Genomic DNA, 20777 nt, shown 5'->3' with positions numbered 1-20777 from the left:
TTATGATGCGTAATCATGGCAACAAGGCAGTTTTCTACAACCAACAGCAGCTGATTAGCATCTCAAAAGCTCAAATAATATCTCAACTACAGCCCCAAATCTCAAATGAGTTGAGAAGGATGTTCTGTGGATGGATTCTCATCTACCTGCCGGCTGTGCTCGAGGGCCTGACCACTGAAATCCTGGAACTAGCAGGAAACATGGCTCATGATAGCGGAAGAACAGGATTGTCCCTCAGCACCTACAGTTGTCTGTCCACAGCGACTAGGAGCTCGGCAGACTGCTGGGAGGAGTGGCCCTCACTTTGGGAGGAGTTCTGCCCAGCATTTGGACGGTCCTACAGCCCGAGGGGAACCGAGAGGCCAGCCGAGTCTGGGTGGACGGATCGGACGGCATCTGCAGCCAGTTACTTAGGATCCACTGTGGGATGGACCTTTACAAGAGATCCTTCCTGTTTACAGCCATCATTATCTATAATGTCTCTTAATGAAATGAGGATAACGAGTTACAACAACAAATAATTTCCCTCTGGGATTAATAAAGTATTTTTGAATTTGAATTTGAATTTGAATAAAAGCTACTGTGAGATTTTCAGGCTTTCCATTCTATTTATGCAGCACTACTTTAACTACAGGGTGGCGAAACAAAAACAAAAAAAATCATAGGACAGTGATAGTTATATTGATGTGATACAGCAGTATCTAACTGGTCCATCCTCAGCATCATTAAATAAGTACTTCAACATTTATACTTCTCCAAATAAAGGCTGTAGGCAAAACCAAAAGTCTTGCTCAGTATAAAACAGGGGAAAAGATGAAATAAAAAAAAAAGAGGAAATTAATTTGACCTGTTTCTGAAGAGGCTTTTGACTTCTCTCCGTTGTGCTGATCCAAAGTGAAGAGACTACCTGAAGCTCGACGCACATCCCATACCTTCACCTTGCTGTCCGCACTTAAAAGGAAGATTTTACACATTTATTCCTCTTGTTAACTAATAATTTATATTTGTGTTCAACCTTAAGCTAACAACTGGAATGAAAACTGGAAGCTCAAGACGTGCTTTATTTCCAACAGCCTGTGTAACCTCATTTTTGTTTTTAAAGGTCAATTTTCCATTGGGAATTAACACGCTGGTGCATACATTACCGTATGCCTCTCTTCACCAGCAGTTTTCAAAATCACTTTCAGTCCAAAGGCACAGAAGCAAACCGATCCCAGGAGGTTAATTAGCAGGTCTAATGTGGCATGAAAAAGGTGGAGACTGTATCTACCATATGCTAAACTGACACGGCTACTAAACCAACACATTGCCTATCCAGCAGTGATGTGTTACCATTATCCTTGACTCAGTGTCTGAATGTGGCCAGATGGCTGCATTGTTATACGACACAAACTGCTGGGGCACAACACGGTGAACATTTTGACATTATAAATTATAAAACCCTTAAATGTGACCCAAAGGCATTTAAGCTAATGAATTGTCTGCAAACGGAGCTTACCTGGCAGTGGCTAAGATATGCTCGTATCGGGGCGACCAACACACAGACAGCACTTCTGCTCTGTGACCTGAATTGGCAAAAACGTTTCTGGTCATCTCATGATTCTGTATGCAATTGTACAAACAGTGCATAAGAAAAGACTTTAAAGATTTTCGATTATATGGTTCAAATGTATTAAAAAGATTTGAATCTTTTCTTTGTACATCTTAACACAATCCTGATAAACTTGATAAAAGAAAAGCAAGTAACAGATCTGTTAATGCATTAAAAAAAAAAAAAAAATGATTGAAATGTCGCTTTAAAACACCCAGACGTGTATTCTTTAAGTTATCCTGGCATCCATGACAATCTCAAGACTTTTTGGCCATTGTCCCAAAAATTTGGCACACATTTTTAAACTCCTCCTGATCCTCCCATTAGCTGTGACAGAAAAGTTCAAGCTCGACCAGGTTAGATGGGAAGCAAGAGCACCCCCCTTTAAATTAATTTTATTCCTTCCAGGTCCAAATAATGTGTGGGTTAATAAAATGTTTTTAAGATGCTGAAATGCAAACATTTGTTCCGGCAAAAAGATCTTGAAATAGTCTAAGGATTAAGGATTACTCTATATTTTTAATCACTTACTCATTTCTCAGTTAATGTATTTATCACACAATAAACATTTCACTAGTGTTGGTTTTTTATTATTATTGACAAGACACATCGAAAAAGTGTCTTCTTGATTTGTTATTGCTTAGTATTGTGTGCAAAGACAAAAGAAGAGGAAGAAACTAGTTCTAATATTAGTTGAGTTTGAAACACAATGAAGCCTAAAAAAGGTCGGGACTTTCTGAACTCACTTAACCGCAGGCAAAGTTAAGATATTTTGGTGCACTGACCCTGGAGAACATGAATCCTTGAACCAGACTTCAAGTCACAAAGTTGGATTTTAGGGTTTGTGGTGCCAACTGCAAACTCAAACACACAGAAATGGTTTACACAAGGGAGAAAGGCTTCCACTTAAAAACTGGAAAAAAAATAATTATAAACAGACAGCTGACGTTCAAAACCAATTACATCCTTTGAATTCTAACATTCCTACCAATTAAGATGAATCTACAATAACTTGAATCTAATAAATGTGTCAAAATAACGTAGAACAAATACGAACCTCATAACAGAAATAACTTGAAAGCCAAGTTTTAACTGATGAGATAAACTGATAAAACCTTAAGGAGCTAACACACTCATGCCCAGCTACCACAAAAACATGAAAGGAGACAAGATTGATTATTAATAACAAACAAAAATAATTTTACAGTTAAAACTGTATTTCCACCAGTATAATCTAGCATTAAGTTTGCCTTTTAGGAATGGTTTCCATTTAAAGGGTTCGTGTTTTAAAAAAACACACCAAAAAACCAAGAAGAGTCGGGATGTTGCAACCTGTTTGACAAGCTTCGCCGAGGAGGAAGAAAAGACGCGACCTCTAGCCCACAAGCAGTGCTAAAGGGACCGGTTTGTAGAAACTTCTTTGTGCGTATGTAAGAGAACATACTCAGCAGGCATGCTTAACCTGTCAGTCCTGCTCTGTAAGCTGAAAACATAGAGATTCCGACAATGTTTCTCCACTGAAGTCAATTCATATGTGATCATCTTCTGACCCGATTCTGTCCCCTGTAGGAGCATGTCACTTCACAGCCTGGGGTATTATGAAAGGATATAATCTATGTTGTTTTGTGGAGCCTCATCACGCAGAACACTGCTTGAAGCAACAAACTACTGACAAATAAGATCATTTATGGGATTTTTGTCCTGCATTTTGTGCTTTTTAGGATAGAATGATGGAAATACGAGCAGCTGTGGTGGTTAGTTTGTACCTCTGAGATCAGCCAAAACATTCAAAACCCACCTGCAATGAGGCTGTGCTTCCTGGCGATGGGGGACAGGTGGTGACTGTAGACATTACCTTCAAACTCAAACACTTCAGCAGGCTAAATGATAAAATATGCACAAAAAAAAAAAAAGGAGGGGCAGAGATAAAAGGTAAGTCATGGAAGCTATCTATATGCTCAGTGCTGTGCATATTTACATTTATATAAATGTTTAATGAAAATCTAATCTAATGATTAAATGAACAATAGTGGCCTTAAAGTTTAATAGCGACATAAAGTCACAAGAGGACAGAGGAACAGAGTTCAATGAATAAAATTAGATTAAAAAAAAGAGAGCAGCTCAGAGGGTAGTTGCTCGAGCGGCAGCGGTGGTTACAATGCAAATTTTACAGCAGACATAAAAAGCCTCTCTGTGCTCCATTTGTCAGTGTGTGCCAGCATGGACATCGCCAATGGGTGGGGGCTTCGACGCAAACAGAGGCAACTCTGTTTGCATACAAATGCCGCAAACACACACAAAAGACAGAGTGCACAATAATGCAAAACATGCTATTTCTTTTGCAGATACGATGACGTTCATGTTTGTGAGACAAAGAAACTGAGCAAACTAATTAAAAGGTCAGTAGTTTATATCTGTCCCTCCTGTGACCTTTTAAAGAAACTGTGGTGCCAGTGTAACTCTAGCGCAACCCCTGAGCCTGCCATATGGGACAATGTGGCATAGAAAGGTAGAGAGCATGAAGCAGAAAATAAGAAAGAGGGATGAAGAGATACTGAAAAGAGCAAAAAAAAAGAGAGAAGAAACATGGTAGAGCTGCCTATTAGAGGTCACTGTGTCATCCAATACAGTCCCTTAGCTCTTTAATAACTCTTCAGTATGTGTTGAAACTGTCAGAGAGGAGTTTGATTTAGCTCTGTAATAACAGTTTGATGCTTGACTGTAAAGCATCTCCAATTCCGGTCACTCATTTTATTTACAGCACAGAGAGGACAAATTGTACAGCTGTGCTTAAAAGCATTAGTGGTTTTAAAATGCATTGTGTAAACTTAGCAAATAAGTTTATAGTTAACATGGCTCACCTTCAAAGTCTCCGTGTCCCAAACTTTCATGGTCTTGTCAAAGGAACTAGAGACAAACATGCCAGTGTCATAAGGATACCACTGGACTGTCTCAACACTGAATTTGTGGACGTGTCGGCTTGATCTGAGAAAATAAAAACATCACCACTTATCAACGATGGCAAAATCATGTTAAAGAGGGTATTTTTTTTAATTGCGAAGAGTGAAAAGTGAAGACTCCTATTATCTTATCTTAGCTTATTATGTTACATAAGTGAAAAGCACTGGAAGAAGACTCAGATCTAAGTAGAATACCACCCTCTAGTGGGTACATAAATGGATTAGCATTTACCTGCCTACTGAACAGACTGCCTTACAGGTGTACTGCTGTTTCCGACTGTAGTTCTCCAGGTCATAGATGACAATTACACCATCAGCACCTCCAGACAACATGCTAACAACAGAAAATGTTAACTTCTCATACAGAATGACTCTGTTAAAAAATGCTATAATCCTACAAAATACATAATTTAACACTTGGTTTGGCGCTCTTGTTATAAAATGTGTAGTAGTGTCAGAAATATTTGAACATTTATGCTGCAGCCTGCTTGCCCTAAAGGGATTTGAAGACATTTTGTTTCTAAACTTTTACTACTGGGTCAATGGATTGGCTCAATTACGACTAAGTCAAGAAAGTAGTTTTAGCTGCTACAATTTATAGTATTACATTTCTTTATATAATGTAGTGAATTGGATAACTATTTTAGAAAGGTAAATAAAAACTTACTATCTGCCTTCAATTGTTTCAATATCTATGGTATTAATACCATTTCCATGAATTCGATCCACATCTCTGTCAGGATTTAACTTCAGACTAAGAATCCTGAGGAAATAAATAACAAGAAATCATAAGCACAAATTATAGTAGAAAAAAAATGTAGCTGAAGGAATGCAGTAAAAAATACAGACTTATCAAACAACACTGACTGGTTCTGCACTCTAAGATCTGACTATTTCTAAACACTTAAATTAGAACAACTTTCAGGATGAGCGGCCATCTGCTTCGACCAACTTGGGTTTGAGAGGACAGGAAGGATTCAAAAAGTGTTAAATACAAAAACAGGAAGGAGAAAAACAAACATAGAGTGACAGGTCCAGGTGTACTTTCTATTGGAGGAAAGACAAAAAACATGTTGAAGATAGAAATAATTACAAATAAAACAGGTAAAGTAGAGCAAGTAAAGAAAGAAGCAGAGTGAGGAAAAGCTGTGGTCAGTTTGTCCTCCAGCATAAGCCTATATTAGTATAACTAAGGGACAGCTCAAGAAACTCAGACTGACCCTAACTATAGGATTTATCAAAAAGGAAAGACTTAAGCCTAGTCTTAAAAGTAGACAATGTGTCAGCCTCACCGACACTAGTTGGTTCCATAAGAGAGGAGCCTGATAACCGAAAGCTCTGCCTCCCATAATTCTACTTTTGAAAACTCTGGGAACCACAAGTAAACCTGTAGTTTGTGAGCGAAGTGCTGTTAGGAAAGTATGGAACAATAAGATCTGTAATATAAGATGGAGCTAGGTTGTTGAGAGCTTTGTACGTTAGAAGTAAGATTTTGAATTTTATTCTGAATTTGACAGGGAGCCAATGGAGAGAAGCTAAAACTGGAGAAATATGATCCTAGAAAACCTTATTTAAGTCTCTAACTAACTTGTTTTTGAGAATGCTGAAATCTTTGAAATCCTTATTTTATATTTTAATTTATTTTATACAAGCACTAACTGTAAAATACATGTTTCGCAAATATCGATGTTCTGAAAGGGAGGAGTACTGTGTACTTTAAATTACTCAGTGAAAGGGCAAACTAAGAGGCAAAAACAAAGAAAAGCACACAAAAGTAACCTCTACAAAAGTCTGCTTACTTTCATCATTAAAATGTTCATGTTTTATTTAGCTTTATTTTCAGTGGAGCAGTTTTACCTCACTAATTCTTCAGATACCCATAAGGAACATAATGAATATTTTATATAAATACATTGTCACTCTTAGGTTGGGTTTTCATTGTAATAAACTTATGCAGATAATAACCAATTCAAACATGGCTCTCTGACAGACAAACAATAAACAACGATTAATATCATTTGGTGAGAAAGTACAACATATTTTAATTAGGTACAACTAAATGATAGGATTCTAAAATGATAAAACTGCAGATTAAATATAATATCTCACCTTCTCGTTGACTCTGCTCGTCTCAGTCGCATAGGATCATCCAGACCAGCTTGTCTTGCTGTCAGAAATCCCAACATAGCTTCAAGTTAAGGGGAAACTTGTATTAACTATTCAATAATAATAATAATATGAGCTACTGGTAATTGACCTACTAGCTCAAAGGCTAACATGTTCCCCACAATAAGTTATATTCCAATTCGTGAAAAATAGCTGCCTATTTGTCAAAATAATATGTTATGCTAAGATATGTATTAACACCTAACGCATCTTTAAAATGTGTCCAGGGAATCATTCCTGTAATTTTGTTGGGGGTTTTGTGTTTATTTTCTTCTAGCTCCCTGTTCAGTCTAAACAAATGGACACCATGTTGGCTAATACTGACTGTTGAATAACGGGAGCGGTGATTGGTTGGAAAAATGTCGTCGTCCAATCAGGAAACAGATTGCTGTTTCTCCTTGGACCCACGCGCCCTTGCGTAAACAAGAGCGTGAGAGGAGGATTTAGACAACCAGAAGGCAAACGTTTCATTCCAGAACCTTCGACTTGTCTTGTAAACATGAGCAAGATAGCTGGCATCTTACGGCGGACCTTTGGAATTGTACGAGAGCACGTTGGAACAGACCATTTTGGAAACAACTATTATCTTATCCCCGAGCAGAAAACATGGACAGGTATAAAGTTACTTATGGTAAAATTATAATTTTTTGATTTCGTTAGCCATTCTTGCTCACACATAGATGAAGCTAACGTAGAAAAGCGCCTACTGAAAGTAGCTGTACATCAGACGTGTATTCTCTCTGTGAATTAAACTTCTCTTGTTTTTGCTGATTTAATTTCAGCAACTTACAAACATTCCTAATGAAAAGATGACAGCACATAGATTTTATACGGTACAAGTTTTGTATTTGCATCACAATTCCAGTGCTTTCTTATAGATTTGACTTTAGTTTTCACCCTTTCCTTCGTGCAACATTATAAAATCGCCGCTAGATGGCGGACGAACCTGCATTTAGAGGTTTTTAGTGATTAAAAAAAAAATCACACGGATGATAGTTACTATGTTTAAAGTTTATGCCAAATTTAGTACTCTGTTAAAGGTACCCCCTCACACACACACACACTATTGCATATCAAATTATTAATTTTCTGCAATGGGGATTTAAGTGGAGGTCATGGCAGGACTATCTGTCTGAACTGTTTGATTCAGCAGCATCTTTCTGGCCTTTCAAAATCAATGGCCAGACCTACTGTGGGTCCTTCTCCTGTTTTTCTCTACAAAAGCAAATCTTGAACAGGAAGCTAGAAAAAATGTTGTGATGATCCCGACCTCCTCAGCAGAAAGTAAGTTTGTTGGCATTATTTACTTTTGCCCAGACCCCTTTTTACAAATTAGATCTTGATCTTAATGGGGTTTAAAATCTGGTTAAATAAAGGCAATGACATCTATGTAGTTCTGTTTTGAAGAATGAGATGCAGGGATAGCGAACATTATCACTTCTACTGGTTAAAGTGACAAAAATACATTTTAGTTAAACACAACTTCACATGTACTGTGGAAAGTTTAGTAATCTGGACAGTGTGCATAATGTTTTGTTTTTCTTTTTAACCTCAAGGCATCACCTTGTTCATCCATTAGTTAATGGGATCTGGGATCACACTAAGCCCTCTGTACGTTTTGGTCATGATATTGCAAGTTAAAAAGCATCATTTGGCTTGTAAGCAATGAAATGATTCATCAGATTGAATTTATTCCCAGCAGAAGACATTAGGCCATTTTGTTTGTCTTTTTTATATTCAAGAGGAAATCGCCTTTGACGGGTTGCACGTCTTCCTTCTTTCTGACTGAATTTGACTTTTTTTTTTTTTTTTTTTTTTCCCTTTTTCTCAGCATTTTGTGGGGGGGGGAGAGATCTTTCACTCACCTCATATTTATAATTCATTACAAGGCTGCTCCTCTATCCCTGGCTGTCAGACTATTCAAATGAGACATCACAGAAGCAGCTTTCCTGCACACCACACAGTAATGTATGCACTGTCCCATCGCAGTGACTGACACTGTAGAGAGGCTAGCTGGCCAGTAGAATAAAAACTGCCTCTTGACATCATCAACGTCATCCTGATACCAAAGAGGTACATGCGCCGGCTCAAGTATGCATTAGTAATAAACAAAAATAAAAATATAGTGTGTATATTTGTACCCTGTTTTGCACTTACCCTGTTCAGCTGGGTAGAACTAAAGCATATGCATTATTCAGTCCATATGTCTTGCTAAAGCGAGTTCTTTTTGATCTTAAACTGATAGGCCGAGCATGGGCTTGGAGCCTTAAGGCAAGGACCGCAGGGGTCTACACTAGAGCACGTACATTTTGGTTAAAACGGGTGGAGAGTCTCTATTTGTCTGCTAGCTTGCTTCGATTTATTTGTCCATCTCTGCCGCACAGTCAGGCTGTCCCTCTCTACCTTTATCCATGCTTTGCTGCCCCGATTTTCTACCTCTCTCAATCAGTTAACTTTAGAAAACTGGAGCGTAAGCAATGCAGTGGGCCAGCGATAGGCTACATGTTAGGATTAAAATGGCTTCCATGACAGAAATAGAAAGCGACTTAGTGAGAATGACTTAGTGTTTTATTTTCTTTATTTATTTTTGTCTGATTTGATTTGAACGACTTCTATTTGGGATACTCTTTTTCTCTTGTTGGCCTTCACATCGTCGCTCCGTCCTGTGTCCCTCCCATGTACTGCTGCCTCTTGATTTTTCTTCTTTGAAGTAATTCCAGTGAAGATTTCCATTCAAAACTGTGGAGTTTTTCAGCTGCGTGGATGGATGGACCCAGAAAAAGAGCCATCTAAACTCCTCACTTCAGATGTTGCTTCTCGCCTAAATGAAAGAACGTGGACATGAGGAACACTCGTTGAAAGAAAAAAGAATGTCTGCCTCTGTTTTTTTTTTTTTTTTACAAAGGCTCCAGCAGTTATAAAGGCCTTCTGTGTGCTGTGCTTCCATAGAAAACCACTGTGCTGCTGCTGAGGTCCAGTAAGTCTGGTCTGATATGTGGCAGAGCTACAAGAGAGCCACTGGCTTTCTGACTGTTGGTCTTAAAAGGATCTTTGCCTCTGTGTTGTTTCCACATAGCTGAATAGAGAATCTATATTCTTCCAAATTTCTATGTGCTTCTGTTCCCCAGGCCCGACTCTCCCTCACACTGCATGGGGGCGCCATGTCATGCTGCCCAGATGAAAGCCAAGCATTCTGCGAATGGGCTCATTCGTCTTCAGCAGCGGGCCTGCAGCTCTGACGCCTGCCTTCCCTCCCTTTATTTAGGGAGAGAGACGTGCTGACATTATCTGCTGCTGCAGGCACATTTGAAAATAATTGCCTGTATGATTGCTATTTTTCCCACCTCTTTGAGGAGGTGTAGCCTTTGTCTTGGAATCAATGGCTGCTCAATACTGGACAGGGGAAAGGCAGTTTCCTTTCATGTCTCTGTGAAAAGGATGTATTTTTAGTACCATTCATTTTAGCAGTGTGTGCCATGCAGTTTTAATCTATTGGTCCTCGTTTACTGTGCGGAGAATGGAAGAGGCTCAGAGGTTCTTCACATGTGTGTTGCGCTGTTACAGAGAAAAGAGCCGTTGACTTGTTGTCCCATCACTAGCCCTCGTTTTTTGTCCATTATTTATTTGATTCACCAGCTCTGCTCTATGAAGTAAAAAACTAAAAAGGAATCAGTTCTGCTATTTCAGGATTGGCGACTCTGGGGACTGAGGAAGGAGGTGTGTGTGTGTTTGCATTAGTGTTTGATTGTGTACCTGTGTTTTATGCCACATAATAGCTACACGCCATGTGATTATGTGTATTTGTTTTGGATTTTAAAGGAAAGCGGGAGAAAAACAATCAGCAATTGTGTGTTTTCCCTCCTCTTCTTGCCCTAACGCACTTAACACAACAACAGATGGCTGTGTGTCATCGCAGCGTTGATTCGAGCCTCATATTTCCACCAAAAGACTCACGGTGGAAAGCGACGAGGGTCCAAATGGCTGTTCATTCTGCCACAAGTTGTCCCCTGGGCGTGATGAAGGAGGGTCTATCCTACCGTAGGACACCAAGTCAATGTTTATAAAAGTGACAATGTCCAGATCTGCTACACTAAATCATGCTAATTGATCAGCAGCTTTGCAATGCATGGGGTTTAAATGAAGGTTGTTTAATCATTATAGGATTCAGCTCATCTAGCTTGACTCCGGCTGCCAATTGTGTGTTTGTATGTGTATCTGGTGGCACGTCATGGAGGGACTTTGCTAGTTCATTAAAAAGACATTTGAAGAAATAGATGTTGAAAATGAGAGATGGGCACATTTCTTTTCAATGGTAAAACAATTCAACTGGGCTTTGATCCAATATCAGTGGTTTAAGTATTTTGCAGGTTCATTAAACGCTGCCTTTCTGCATTGGGATTTGTGTCAGTATACATTTAGTTTCAAACTGACTTGATGCCAACAAATGCAACTGACATTATTCACCCCCAAAAAAGAAAAACTGATTTAAAAAAAAAAAATCTCATTGAGCCGATGTGATTCACGTTCAATGTGTTTTGACACCAGAGGGCTCTTTGTCGGTCAGAAACTTAACTAAGAAGACTGACAGATGGGTCGGCGTACTAGGAGACGTCTCCTGAAGCCTGCCGCTGCTTTATGCAAGTCAGAATATTTTAATAAAGCAGACAGGCAGAGAGAAGTATGGCAAGGAGAAGCAGAAAGAAGAAAAGATAGGGCTAAGGGAAACTATTGGAGGGTGGAGAAGAAGGTGGGGTGCGGAAAGTGAGTGACAAAGAACAAAGAAGATGCTGACATATGGGGGGAAATTATAGAGTGGGGGGAAGAATATAGGAAGTGAAAAGAGGGTTTCTGACAGAAAGAGGGTGAAATGGGTGGGTGGAACAGGGAAATAGATAGTACGGGAGAAAGAAAAGGTGAGTGTAGGTTAATGGTGGGAGAGTGGTGTTGGTGTGAGGAGGGCTGTTGAAGGTGTAATGGAAGTAAAAGGAAGAAGGGGGAGGTTGGATGGGTGTAGCAGAGGTGAACAGAAAGGGGTGGACAGTTTGGTGTATGGACATCATGGGCTGCAGAGGAGGTGTTGAGGAAGGAAGGGGGTCCATACTGCTCCAAAGCCTCACAAAGGATCCTGACTTCCTGGCACAGGCCTTTTTATAACCCATTGGGCAATGTAGGTGGGGAGGGGGGGCATTATGTCATGGAAATACATGGTCTCAAACAGAGAACTAAAATATTTCTTCCATTTTTGAACATTGCTTTCTGCGTTTAGGTAAAGCGAACCCACGGGGGAAATCAAAGTATTCTTTTCTATGTCTTACTACTTTTATGAATTATTCTTCTCTCCTCTGTCACGAGTCCCTCACCGCTCCGTGGGATCAACGGAGACAAACAGAGCGATTGCTGAATAAGACTAAAGCAAGCAGGCCCACACTACATCCAGGCTCCTCCTCTCACCAGAACTGATGCAAAACAATGACTGGCCTTTTCTGTCTAAACCTCATCCTACATCACTAGGCTCTGGAATAATGGGTAACCATGGTTACAGGCCTCACACATCCCCTCCATGTTTTTTTTTTTTTTTTTCAGGAAGAAATTGCAAGAGGGAGAGAGGGCATTCATATCGGTACCTGGTTGCCCTTGTATTAACGATGCTCATCAGATCATTCCATCTTCATAAAGCTGTCCGTTACGATTCACGTGTTCACCCGTCTTTTGTGCACAGCTCTGCTGGAAGAAGAAAAACTCGTCTGATTACAAGCTGATGGCCTAGCTGCATCAAAGCAGCTTTTTGTCCCGCGACTGTGAGACCTGAAATTCCCTGCGTCTAACTGAGAAAGCTGCTCTTTCTCAAGATGGAAGTGATGATTGCCATGCTGCTGCAGTCAGGAGCTCTTTTTTTGTCTGCATTGCAGTTTGATGAAACACAAGTGAACATGGTGGGGTTTTCTGAGCTGCAGATGTAGGTGTTGCTGGTAGGGCGGGGTCTGACATAGCCCACCTGTTGGGGTCAGGTGCAGGAATCTCATTCCATGTATTCTGTCGGTGTTTCTTCCAAATACATTGTTGACTGACGTGTGCTCCCCTGACATTCGTCTGTCTGAAATAAAAACACAGCAAAAGTGACAACACAAGATGCCCGCAATGACATTGTGGAGGTGAGAAACCTCTCGGGTCGCTCCCAGCAGTTCTCACCTGGGAGCTGATGTGTGACGTTTGGAGGTTGAGGGGGGTTTGGCGTGTGCAAGTGTGTTGAAGCAGGTGATGGAGTTTAGCGGGGTGTGTTCAGGGTTCAAAGAGCAGCCCTCAGTGCGCATCATGTCTTATTTTAACGAATGGGGATGGAAGAAGTACGGCTGCCACAGCAACCCCCTCTCCCATCCCTATTCCTCCTGTCTCCCATCTTCCTTCCTTCCTTTCCTCTCCCCTCCCCCAGGATGCACAGCGAGGCTCACAGATGAGTTGTGCTCAGACAGGTGAGATGGCTCATGAATATTTATGTAATGGGATTTCATTCCTCCCTGCTGCTGGACCCTCCCCCTCTCCAAGGCAGTGCTGCATTTGTCATTCACGGTAAAGAGGCAGCGTCCTTGCTCCTGTCCCTCAGGTTAATCTGCCTGCTCTCTAGCCAGTTTTGTGTGTGTGTGTGTGTGTGTACAGGTGTGTATTTGACTATTAAATAGGTTTCCCCTAGTGAGTGATGAGAAAACAGACCTGTCACAAGGGCACCTGCTGAGATCCTGACCTCCTGGCACGCTTCATACCACCACTTCTTTTTCTCTCTGGGTGGTGTAGAAATGTAGGTGTAGGTCTGTGGAACAGACTGATGGCTTACATTCATGTTGATGTCTGTGTGTGATGGGAATAATGTGTAAGTTGTTGACACATAAAATACCAAACATTTGTCTTATACATTTTTTCAATGTCATGGGACATTAGAAAAATCCATCCATCCATTATCTTTACTCGATTCTTCCTTTTGAGGTTGCAGAGATCACTGGTGCCCATGTCCAGCAGTCACTGTGCAAGAGGCAGAGTACGACCTGGACAGGTCTTCAGTCCGTCACAGGGACACATGGAGACAAACAACCATTCACTCTCTCACTCACACCCAGGGACAATTTAGAGTTACCATTCAGCCTAACATGCATGTTTTTGGTCTGTGGGAAGAAACCAGATTACCCGGGGAAAACCCACGCATGCACAGAGAGAACATGCAAACTCCACCCAGAAAGGCCCCCGGCTGGGATGTGAACCGTGGCAACCTGCTTGCAGAGAGGTGGCAGCTCTACCAACTGCACCACCGTGCTGCCCTCATTAGAAAAATATTAAAACCAAACTAAAATGGAAAATCTGTGTGTGGGAAAAAAAAAAAAAAACATTACACCCTTGCTGCTTTCAGAGGAGTTTGGAGGGAAAGTATTAGCTAATCAGGTGCAATGAAGTGATCTTCATTAAGTGTGACTACCTCTGTAAAAGCAGGAGTTTTAGGAGTTTGCTGTCTGGAACAAACAGGTGTGTGTTAACACAATGTCAAAGAGTAGAGACATCAGCAGTGACCGTCCATCAATCAGGGATGGATTGAAAGGTCATTTTAACAACAACTTGGGACTCCATCATTCTATAGTGAAGATTATTTACAAGTGAAACATTTAAGACAGCTGTCAATTTTCCAGCAGTGGACATCCCAGCAAATTCACCCCCAGGTCAGCCTGTGCAATGACCATGGAAATATCAAAAATCCCAAGAACTACGGTACAGTGTCACATTATAACATTTTCAGATTTAGTGTTTTCTCATATATCACAGTACTATAGTCTCAAACTGAATCTTTTAATACCCTTTTTAAAGCTACTAGAGTGTGAGAAAGACCACAGCCAGATTGACAAGTTTCCTCCCAATTTGTTTGTGTTGGGACTTGGGAGGATCCAAAATATATGTAGGCACTGTGTTTGTCATTAAAATCCCTGGATAAAAGATGTAGTGGAAGGGGTTTAGTCATGCTGCAAAAAGCAACAACATAAGAAAAGAGCTGTGTTGGTTTGTGACAGAGGAGGAGATGGAATGTAGAAGAGACAGTGAAAACTAGGCTTCTCTCTTTACGCCTGTTATCTATAGGCATTAGCCGAAGCTAAGCACATTGCATGTGGGGACTTTTAATGCAATTTATCGTTTCTGTCTGCTGCCACCCACATCCCTGCAAATTTGGGTATGATCTGTTTATTATTAGCATTAAATATATTAGTTGCCCATGCTTAGAGAACACAGCTTCTTGTTAGCTCTTTGTCGGATTTGTTGTGTTATTATTGAGTTTTCTTTGAAACTGGGTTTCAAGGGAAATTTTAAGTTTTTTTTTTTATTTATTTTTTTTATGCAATGATGCATTTTGCTTATTGCTGGTTTGCAAAACAGGTGCAAAATTTCAGTTTGGATTTTAGGTCTGGATGCAACACAAATCAAGCTGCAGTGCTGGAGCTTGTGAGGCCCTATTGTGACAATCTAAAGGGAACCAAGCCTGAGCTAAAGCATTACTGGCCTAATTAGCTGGCCTGATTACTGTATGTGCTGGATAAAGTATCATCCTCATAAGACATAATTACAGAACAGCACATGTATAAAAAATGTTTTAGTCTATGCTAAAAATTGGTGTGTGTGTGTGTGTGTGGGGGGGGGGGGGGGGGTCAGTACACAGACAACTATGTGCACTTCACTTTTCCACATTTTTAAAAGTCATCATTTATCCATCCCAGTGCCAGGCCTATTTGTTCTGGTTGAAGTAAACATTAAGGCCATCAGTCTGCAGTGTGGTTGCATCCATTTGTCCACATCTGGTCGGCTGCAGAGAAACTGTGACGGAATCCTGACAGATTGTCTGTGTTTTGGAGCGTGTTGGGGTTTTTTTTCTTTTCTTTTCAATGCCCATACATTTCTCTCCTTCTAGCTGTGTTTGCCATGCATCATCACTCTCTCCCTCCCAGCTCCTTCTTCCTCCTCCCTTCCTTGCTTCATCATTTCTCAGAGGAATGGAAGTGATAGATAGACATCCAACTACCTGTGAGAAGAAACTATGGAAACACATTAGAGTACTTGTTATTTTTGAGCACGCAAAGACACATCCCTCTTGCTTTCTTTTATTCTTTCTCTCCTTAGACGCCACCCCTCCACCCATCTTTCCGCCTTCGTCTCCATGTCATTGTGTGCCAGCCAAACTTGTCTAATCAGCAGATTTGACCAAAATAATTGGCAGTGGCCTTGCTGCCAGCGAGCGTCGTGCTGTATACAGATAGGGAAAAGGAGCACTTAATATTCCATGCAGCCAGCGCGTCTCCTGTTCTCTGTGATATCTGACCTCTTTTGTCTCCTGCTGGGCTTGATGTTGATTTTGGAGGGCATTGTTAGCCAGAGCGCCGTGATTGGAAGAGGGTTCACGGCGAGGGGGGCTGTGGTTGGTTGGGCTAAAGGAAGACTGATTTGCATAAAGGCTTAGCCCAGATTTGGAGCCACTCAGTGAGATCTGAGGAGAAGGGCCCGAGGGCCGCGAGGTAATCATCCATGGCCTGTCACAGCACTGTCATCCCTCTGAGTGTGTGTGTGTGTATGTATCTGTACATAGAGAGCATTGCCTCTGCACTTCTTTGTTTTTATATTATTTTGCATTTTATGTGCACTGTTGGTGAGCAACCTCCATCAAGTCACACTTGTATTCTTTCTTTTTTTTTATCCAGGAAGGCATGTCCGTGCCAAGCGGATCGTAGTGCCAGCCAATTTTTCAGTGCATGAATATACGGAGGGCAGCATTCCGAAAGAGTGGGATGGTAAGTTTGGACTGCAGAATCACTGCCACATATTGCATTTATCACCACTGTATATAAATGTTAGTCTTAACAACATGGCTACTACTTAAGAGTGACCAAAATGCTGCAGAACTAAAAAGGACTGAAATTCATGGCTGAATCTTTTAGGACTTTCTCTAATTCACCAGTTTAGTTTTTCTTCTTCCTGTTGGATGAGATGGGGGGGGGGGGGGGGAGTTTAGCAAAAATACCCTCTGCCAGTGTTCTACAACCATACAATAAAATAGTGTTTCGAATTCCTTACAACTGGATACAAACTGTTCCCCGTGTCGCACATGGCTTTATCCACCTTAAACCCCTCATCCTGCTTCGCTTCATCCCTCATGCATTTTCATCAGGATGCAAATAAGAAACGGATAAAAGAGGACCCAGAATCCCCCGGTGCTTGCTGGAAGAAGAGTTGCAGAATCTCTTTCTGCCTCCCATCTTTCTGGATCCCTTTAACCCACGCCGCTGTGCAGCTAGCTCAGCCAAAAACTGAAAAGAAGACATGACAGACACAGTTGTGCTCTGGAGGGAAAGGAGGGACGGAGGTATTGATGAGGAATGACAGTGTACTTTAAAATCTTTAGATCAAAGAAAATCCTCACACTCTCTTGTGAGACACAGCACTTAGTGGCCTTGTCTGCATGGAACAAAGAAACCGTAATGTTTTGAGTTTATCACATGTATGTTCCCCTTTAGATAAAGTTTAAAAACACAGGGTTCACTCCTTCCCCATCCAGTAGCGCTCCTGTTGGTGATGCCATAGCTGCTGCCTTTAAAAACGTCTGCAGGTTTTGTTTGTGCACCGTATGTTCGTGTGGGTGTTCTCGCTCACTTTTCTTCTTTTTTTTTTTTTTGCTCATCTCTTCTCCTCTTCCAGCTTGGATCCAAGGCAGACGGAAGGAGCCCCCCTCCTTAGAGGTACTTCCGCCCCCCCCAGCTTCCCCGCTGCACTGATGGTTGGACTCTGTGGGACTAGTTGCAAAGGAGGGGAAAGAAGCAAAGATGGAAAGGAAAAGCTTTGATTTGTTTTTATGTTACAATTTCAAACTGAATCTAGGAACTTTAGGGGACAGGTGTTAAAATAAACAGCAGCTGAAGATCAGTGATGGTGAGACTGAGAGCAGACGCAGCCTGAGCGAGAAGCTCACTGACATCGTGTCCTAGTTTACTTTCTTTTTTTCCAGCAGAAGCCTCCATCGTGGCTTTTTGTGTTTTATTTCTGGCATTCTCCAAGATGGGAATATTGAAGGCGTGCAGTAGTTTTTTTTCCCCCCTCCCTTTCCTGGTGTTCATCTCACTGGGTTTATTGCTCTTTAAATGTGAGAATACTGGGAATAATTTGGCCGGTAAAATGTGGGTCTATAGGAAATCCCTTGGAAGGCCAGTGCCTGGGCACTCTTTCTATCTCTCAGTCCGATGCTCCTGCCAGTAGCCAGTGCCATCCCCTGCCTCTTTTGCCAGAACATTCTCTTCCAATTTTCTGCCTCGTGTCTGCCCAATAGCTGCCATCGACAGCTGGACAGTGTTGATGTGTCCAAGGCTGCACTCCCGGCACATTACCCTTCCCCTTGTCACTCTCTCTCTCTCTTCCTGCTCCAAACCAACATAAATTGATTGGATTAAATCCTGTCATTAACAGGCTGGAAAAGCAGCTCAGTATGTTTGTCTCCCTCCCCAAAGCAGCGCTTTTTGGCCACAGCTCTCCCCTCTCTTTTCCAGTCCTTCAGTTTTGCCAGCATACAGCAGCATTATGCCCAGTCCTCCCTTCTTTTATTGGCTGCCGGCTTCAGGGCGAGGCTAACATCACTGGACACTAGCTGTAGCTCAAGTGGGTAACCATTCCACCAGTGGACCGCTTTCTAATTGTTACCATGAATTAGAATGGTTGCTGATGTTGTAAATACTTCCTGTCACGTAAGCTAAGCAATCTGTTCCAAGTACCACTTTTCTCATCGGGAGTTATTGGAAAAAAGTAAACTTGGGGTTAACTGAATGTGCTTGTTATCAGTGAATGTCCTGCTTCATTTTCAACAGACAAGATTGTTTCTGGAAGTTTTGAAGTGCAGCCGTGCAGTATTTCAAATCCTATAAAAGAAAATAAATGCTGCCGATTGAGGAGAGAAAATGATCACAGCTTTAGTTTGGACATTCCAGCTTGTAATGATTTGGTCACAGACATAGAGTTATATAAAACATTATATAAACATGGTATTATATAACTCTATGGTCACAGACCTTTACTTGTCAGAACAGGAAGTGGTCAGTATCATGGCTGTGGTAGTTGTGAGTTACATACAAGTTGTCAGGGAGGCTATCGAAACCAATTAAATTATAATGGTGTAATTATTCATGTATCCAGTGTATTGTGTAGAAATGATTCAAAGGGACCTAAAGGAAACGTATCTACAGCATATTGTTTACCTATAAACTCACAATCCATCCAACAGCCTTTTAATATTTTTCCAAGTCCAGATTATGTGAGCTTGATGTTTAATTTTTCTTTTAGTATTCATTTATGTGGCAAATAACGACTTAGAAATTATTATAGTGAATAAATGTACTTTTATGAACATTGGCCACTCTTTATGGTGGAAAGTAGGGGTGCACCAATAAATCGGCCCCGATGTCCTTAATTTTGGGAAATCGGCCGATACTTGCATGAGAAACCGATTTTACCGATTTTTTTTTTTTTTGGTTGTTGTTTTAACAATTGTCTAAACTTAATTTATATTTCAGAGCACTACCTCATGGCCAGTTAAAACAAGTTTATATTGTTTCTAGGATATTGTTCAAGGGTTTGTTTTTCAATAAAATGAGATTGAAAATTGAAGGTGCATTGTGACCTTATAACACCTGACAGTGTCGATTATAAATCGGAATCGGCAGGTCACTTTTTAGAAATCGGTGATCGGCCAGAAATCTGCAATCGTGCACCCCTAGTGGAAAGAGGGATCAGAACTGCATTTTAGACTTTATTTTACAGATAATTCTCACAGTAAGCACGGACACTTCTGGTTTATTCCACAGGAGCTCATGAAGAATGAGTCCCAGATGAACGAGATTAAACAGAAGGCCAAAGAGTTGGAGAAGAACGATCAGGCTCTGCAGGCTAAAGAGTACAAGGAAGGTCTGGTGACGACTCGTGCAAGGACTGAAGCCAAGGGCCATGCAGCCGCAACTGCCTTTGGCAAGCAGGAGGTCAGCGAGGAGCCAAGCAGCACTGCGAACACGTTCCAGCCAGGATCCTGGATGCCCACTTCAAAGAAATAACTAGAGACATCCACACACTGAGAATAAAGTTTATGAAATCCACAAGGTTCTGGAATAAAAATGCTGTGAGTGATTTTAGTTGGAATATTAGAAAACGTTTCAGTTTTAATTTATTCATCAGAAACGTAAAACTCCCGACTACAGCCGTTGTTAAATTTGGATCAAATTACCATATCTTGTTTTCTAATACCCTACCTTAAGTAAATATTAACTTACTATAATGTTTCTGTTCAGTGCCCTGAGATGACTTCTGTTGTGACTTGGCGCTATATAAATAAACTGAATTGAATTTTGTTTGCGTTTTCGTTTTAAAAATAAAACGAAGGTACTTTTAGTATATTTAGTACAACTCTTATAATGTAGATCACATTTAGAAAACGTAAGAACTGAGTACATCCCAAGATACTGTAGCTTCTGGAGCAATAAGTTTAAATGTCACAAGTCACAATATTTAAAAGAATGAAGTTCTATCTAGTGATGTTTTAAAAAGAATAGCAGAAAACCCCCTTGTTAAACAGCCATTTAAATGAGTACTGTATATACGTAAAAAAAAAAAAAAAGTTTTTCACTTTGTGTGCATTGCAAATGATCTAGTAATTGAATCACAATCAAAACTGTTCAGCTGAAATATTAGTTCATTCAGTCAAAAGCAAATACTGTATGTGCTCTTAAATTTTAATTCTTTTATGATCAGAACATTATTAAAAAAAATACATTTTACCTTTTATAGAACTGGTTTAGGATTTAGTTTTACAAATGCTGCTCTGCATTTTGGCTTTTGTTCTAAAAATGAGAAACTGAAACGTAGATCTGAGATAGTGAGAGAATTTTTTTTTAATACTTGCAGAAAATCTTACAATTAAAAGATGGTGACTTTTTTTTGTTTGTTTTATATTTTTGTTTTAACTATTTATTTACAGGTTCATTTTCAAAAGCATTGAACTAGTGGACTTG

General features: G+C 40.5%; 2 protein-coding genes across 2 annotated transcripts in view; one reads left to right on the top strand and one right to left on the bottom strand.

Moving 5' to 3' along the window:
- Positions 1 to 7044, bottom strand: part of ercc8 (excision repair cross-complementation group 8) — a 15040-nt gene extending 7996 nt beyond the window's left edge. The window contains exons 1-8 of the mRNA XM_037680344.1: positions 6661 to 7044; positions 5219 to 5314; positions 4784 to 4885; positions 4453 to 4576; positions 3390 to 3471; positions 2377 to 2445; positions 1499 to 1565; positions 848 to 951 (exon numbers count right to left, since the gene is read on the bottom strand). Coding sequence (XP_037536272.1) covers positions 848 to 951; positions 1499 to 1565; positions 2377 to 2445; positions 3390 to 3471; positions 4453 to 4576; positions 4784 to 4885; positions 5219 to 5314; positions 6661 to 6737 — 721 coding nt within the window. The 5' untranslated portion in view covers positions 6738 to 7044. The remainder of the gene's footprint in view (positions 1 to 847; positions 952 to 1498; positions 1566 to 2376; positions 2446 to 3389; positions 3472 to 4452; positions 4577 to 4783; positions 4886 to 5218; positions 5315 to 6660) is intronic.
- A 66-nt stretch (positions 7045 to 7110) lies between these two features.
- Positions 7111 to 19868, top strand: ndufaf2 (NADH:ubiquinone oxidoreductase complex assembly factor 2). Its single transcript, XM_037680989.1, has 4 exons — positions 7111 to 7331; positions 16437 to 16526; positions 17431 to 17471; positions 19581 to 19868. The coding sequence occupies exons 1-4, from the start codon at positions 7217 to 7219 to the stop codon at positions 19821 to 19823; spliced, it is 489 nt and encodes a 162-aa protein (XP_037536917.1). The 5' UTR covers positions 7111 to 7216; the 3' UTR covers positions 19824 to 19868.
- The last annotated feature ends 909 nt before the right edge of the window (positions 19869 to 20777 follow it).

This window comes from Nematolebias whitei, chromosome 8 (assembly GCF_014905685.2).
Source record: "Nematolebias whitei isolate Nwh7 chromosome 8, NemWhi1, whole genome shotgun sequence".
Taxonomy (NCBI): Eukaryota; Metazoa; Chordata; class Actinopteri; order Cyprinodontiformes; family Rivulidae; genus Nematolebias; species Nematolebias whitei.
This window is presented reverse-complemented; position numbering and strand designations above follow the sequence as displayed.

What these genes read in the sequence shown, in the direction of transcription:
- ndufaf2 (XM_037680989.1), top strand. Translation starts at nt 7,217, where the DNA reads ATGAGCAAGATAGCTGGCATCTTACGGCGGACCTTTGGAATTGTACGA. An exon ending in CGAGCAGAAAACATGGACAG is followed by an intron (nt 7,332 to 16,436) that starts GTATAAAGTTAC and finishes TTTTTTATCCAG; the next exon opens with GAAGGCATGTCCGTGCCAAG. An exon ending in CATTCCGAAAGAGTGGGATG is followed by an intron (nt 16,527 to 17,430) that starts GTAAGTTTGGAC and finishes CTCCTCTTCCAG; the next exon opens with CTTGGATCCAAGGCAGACGG.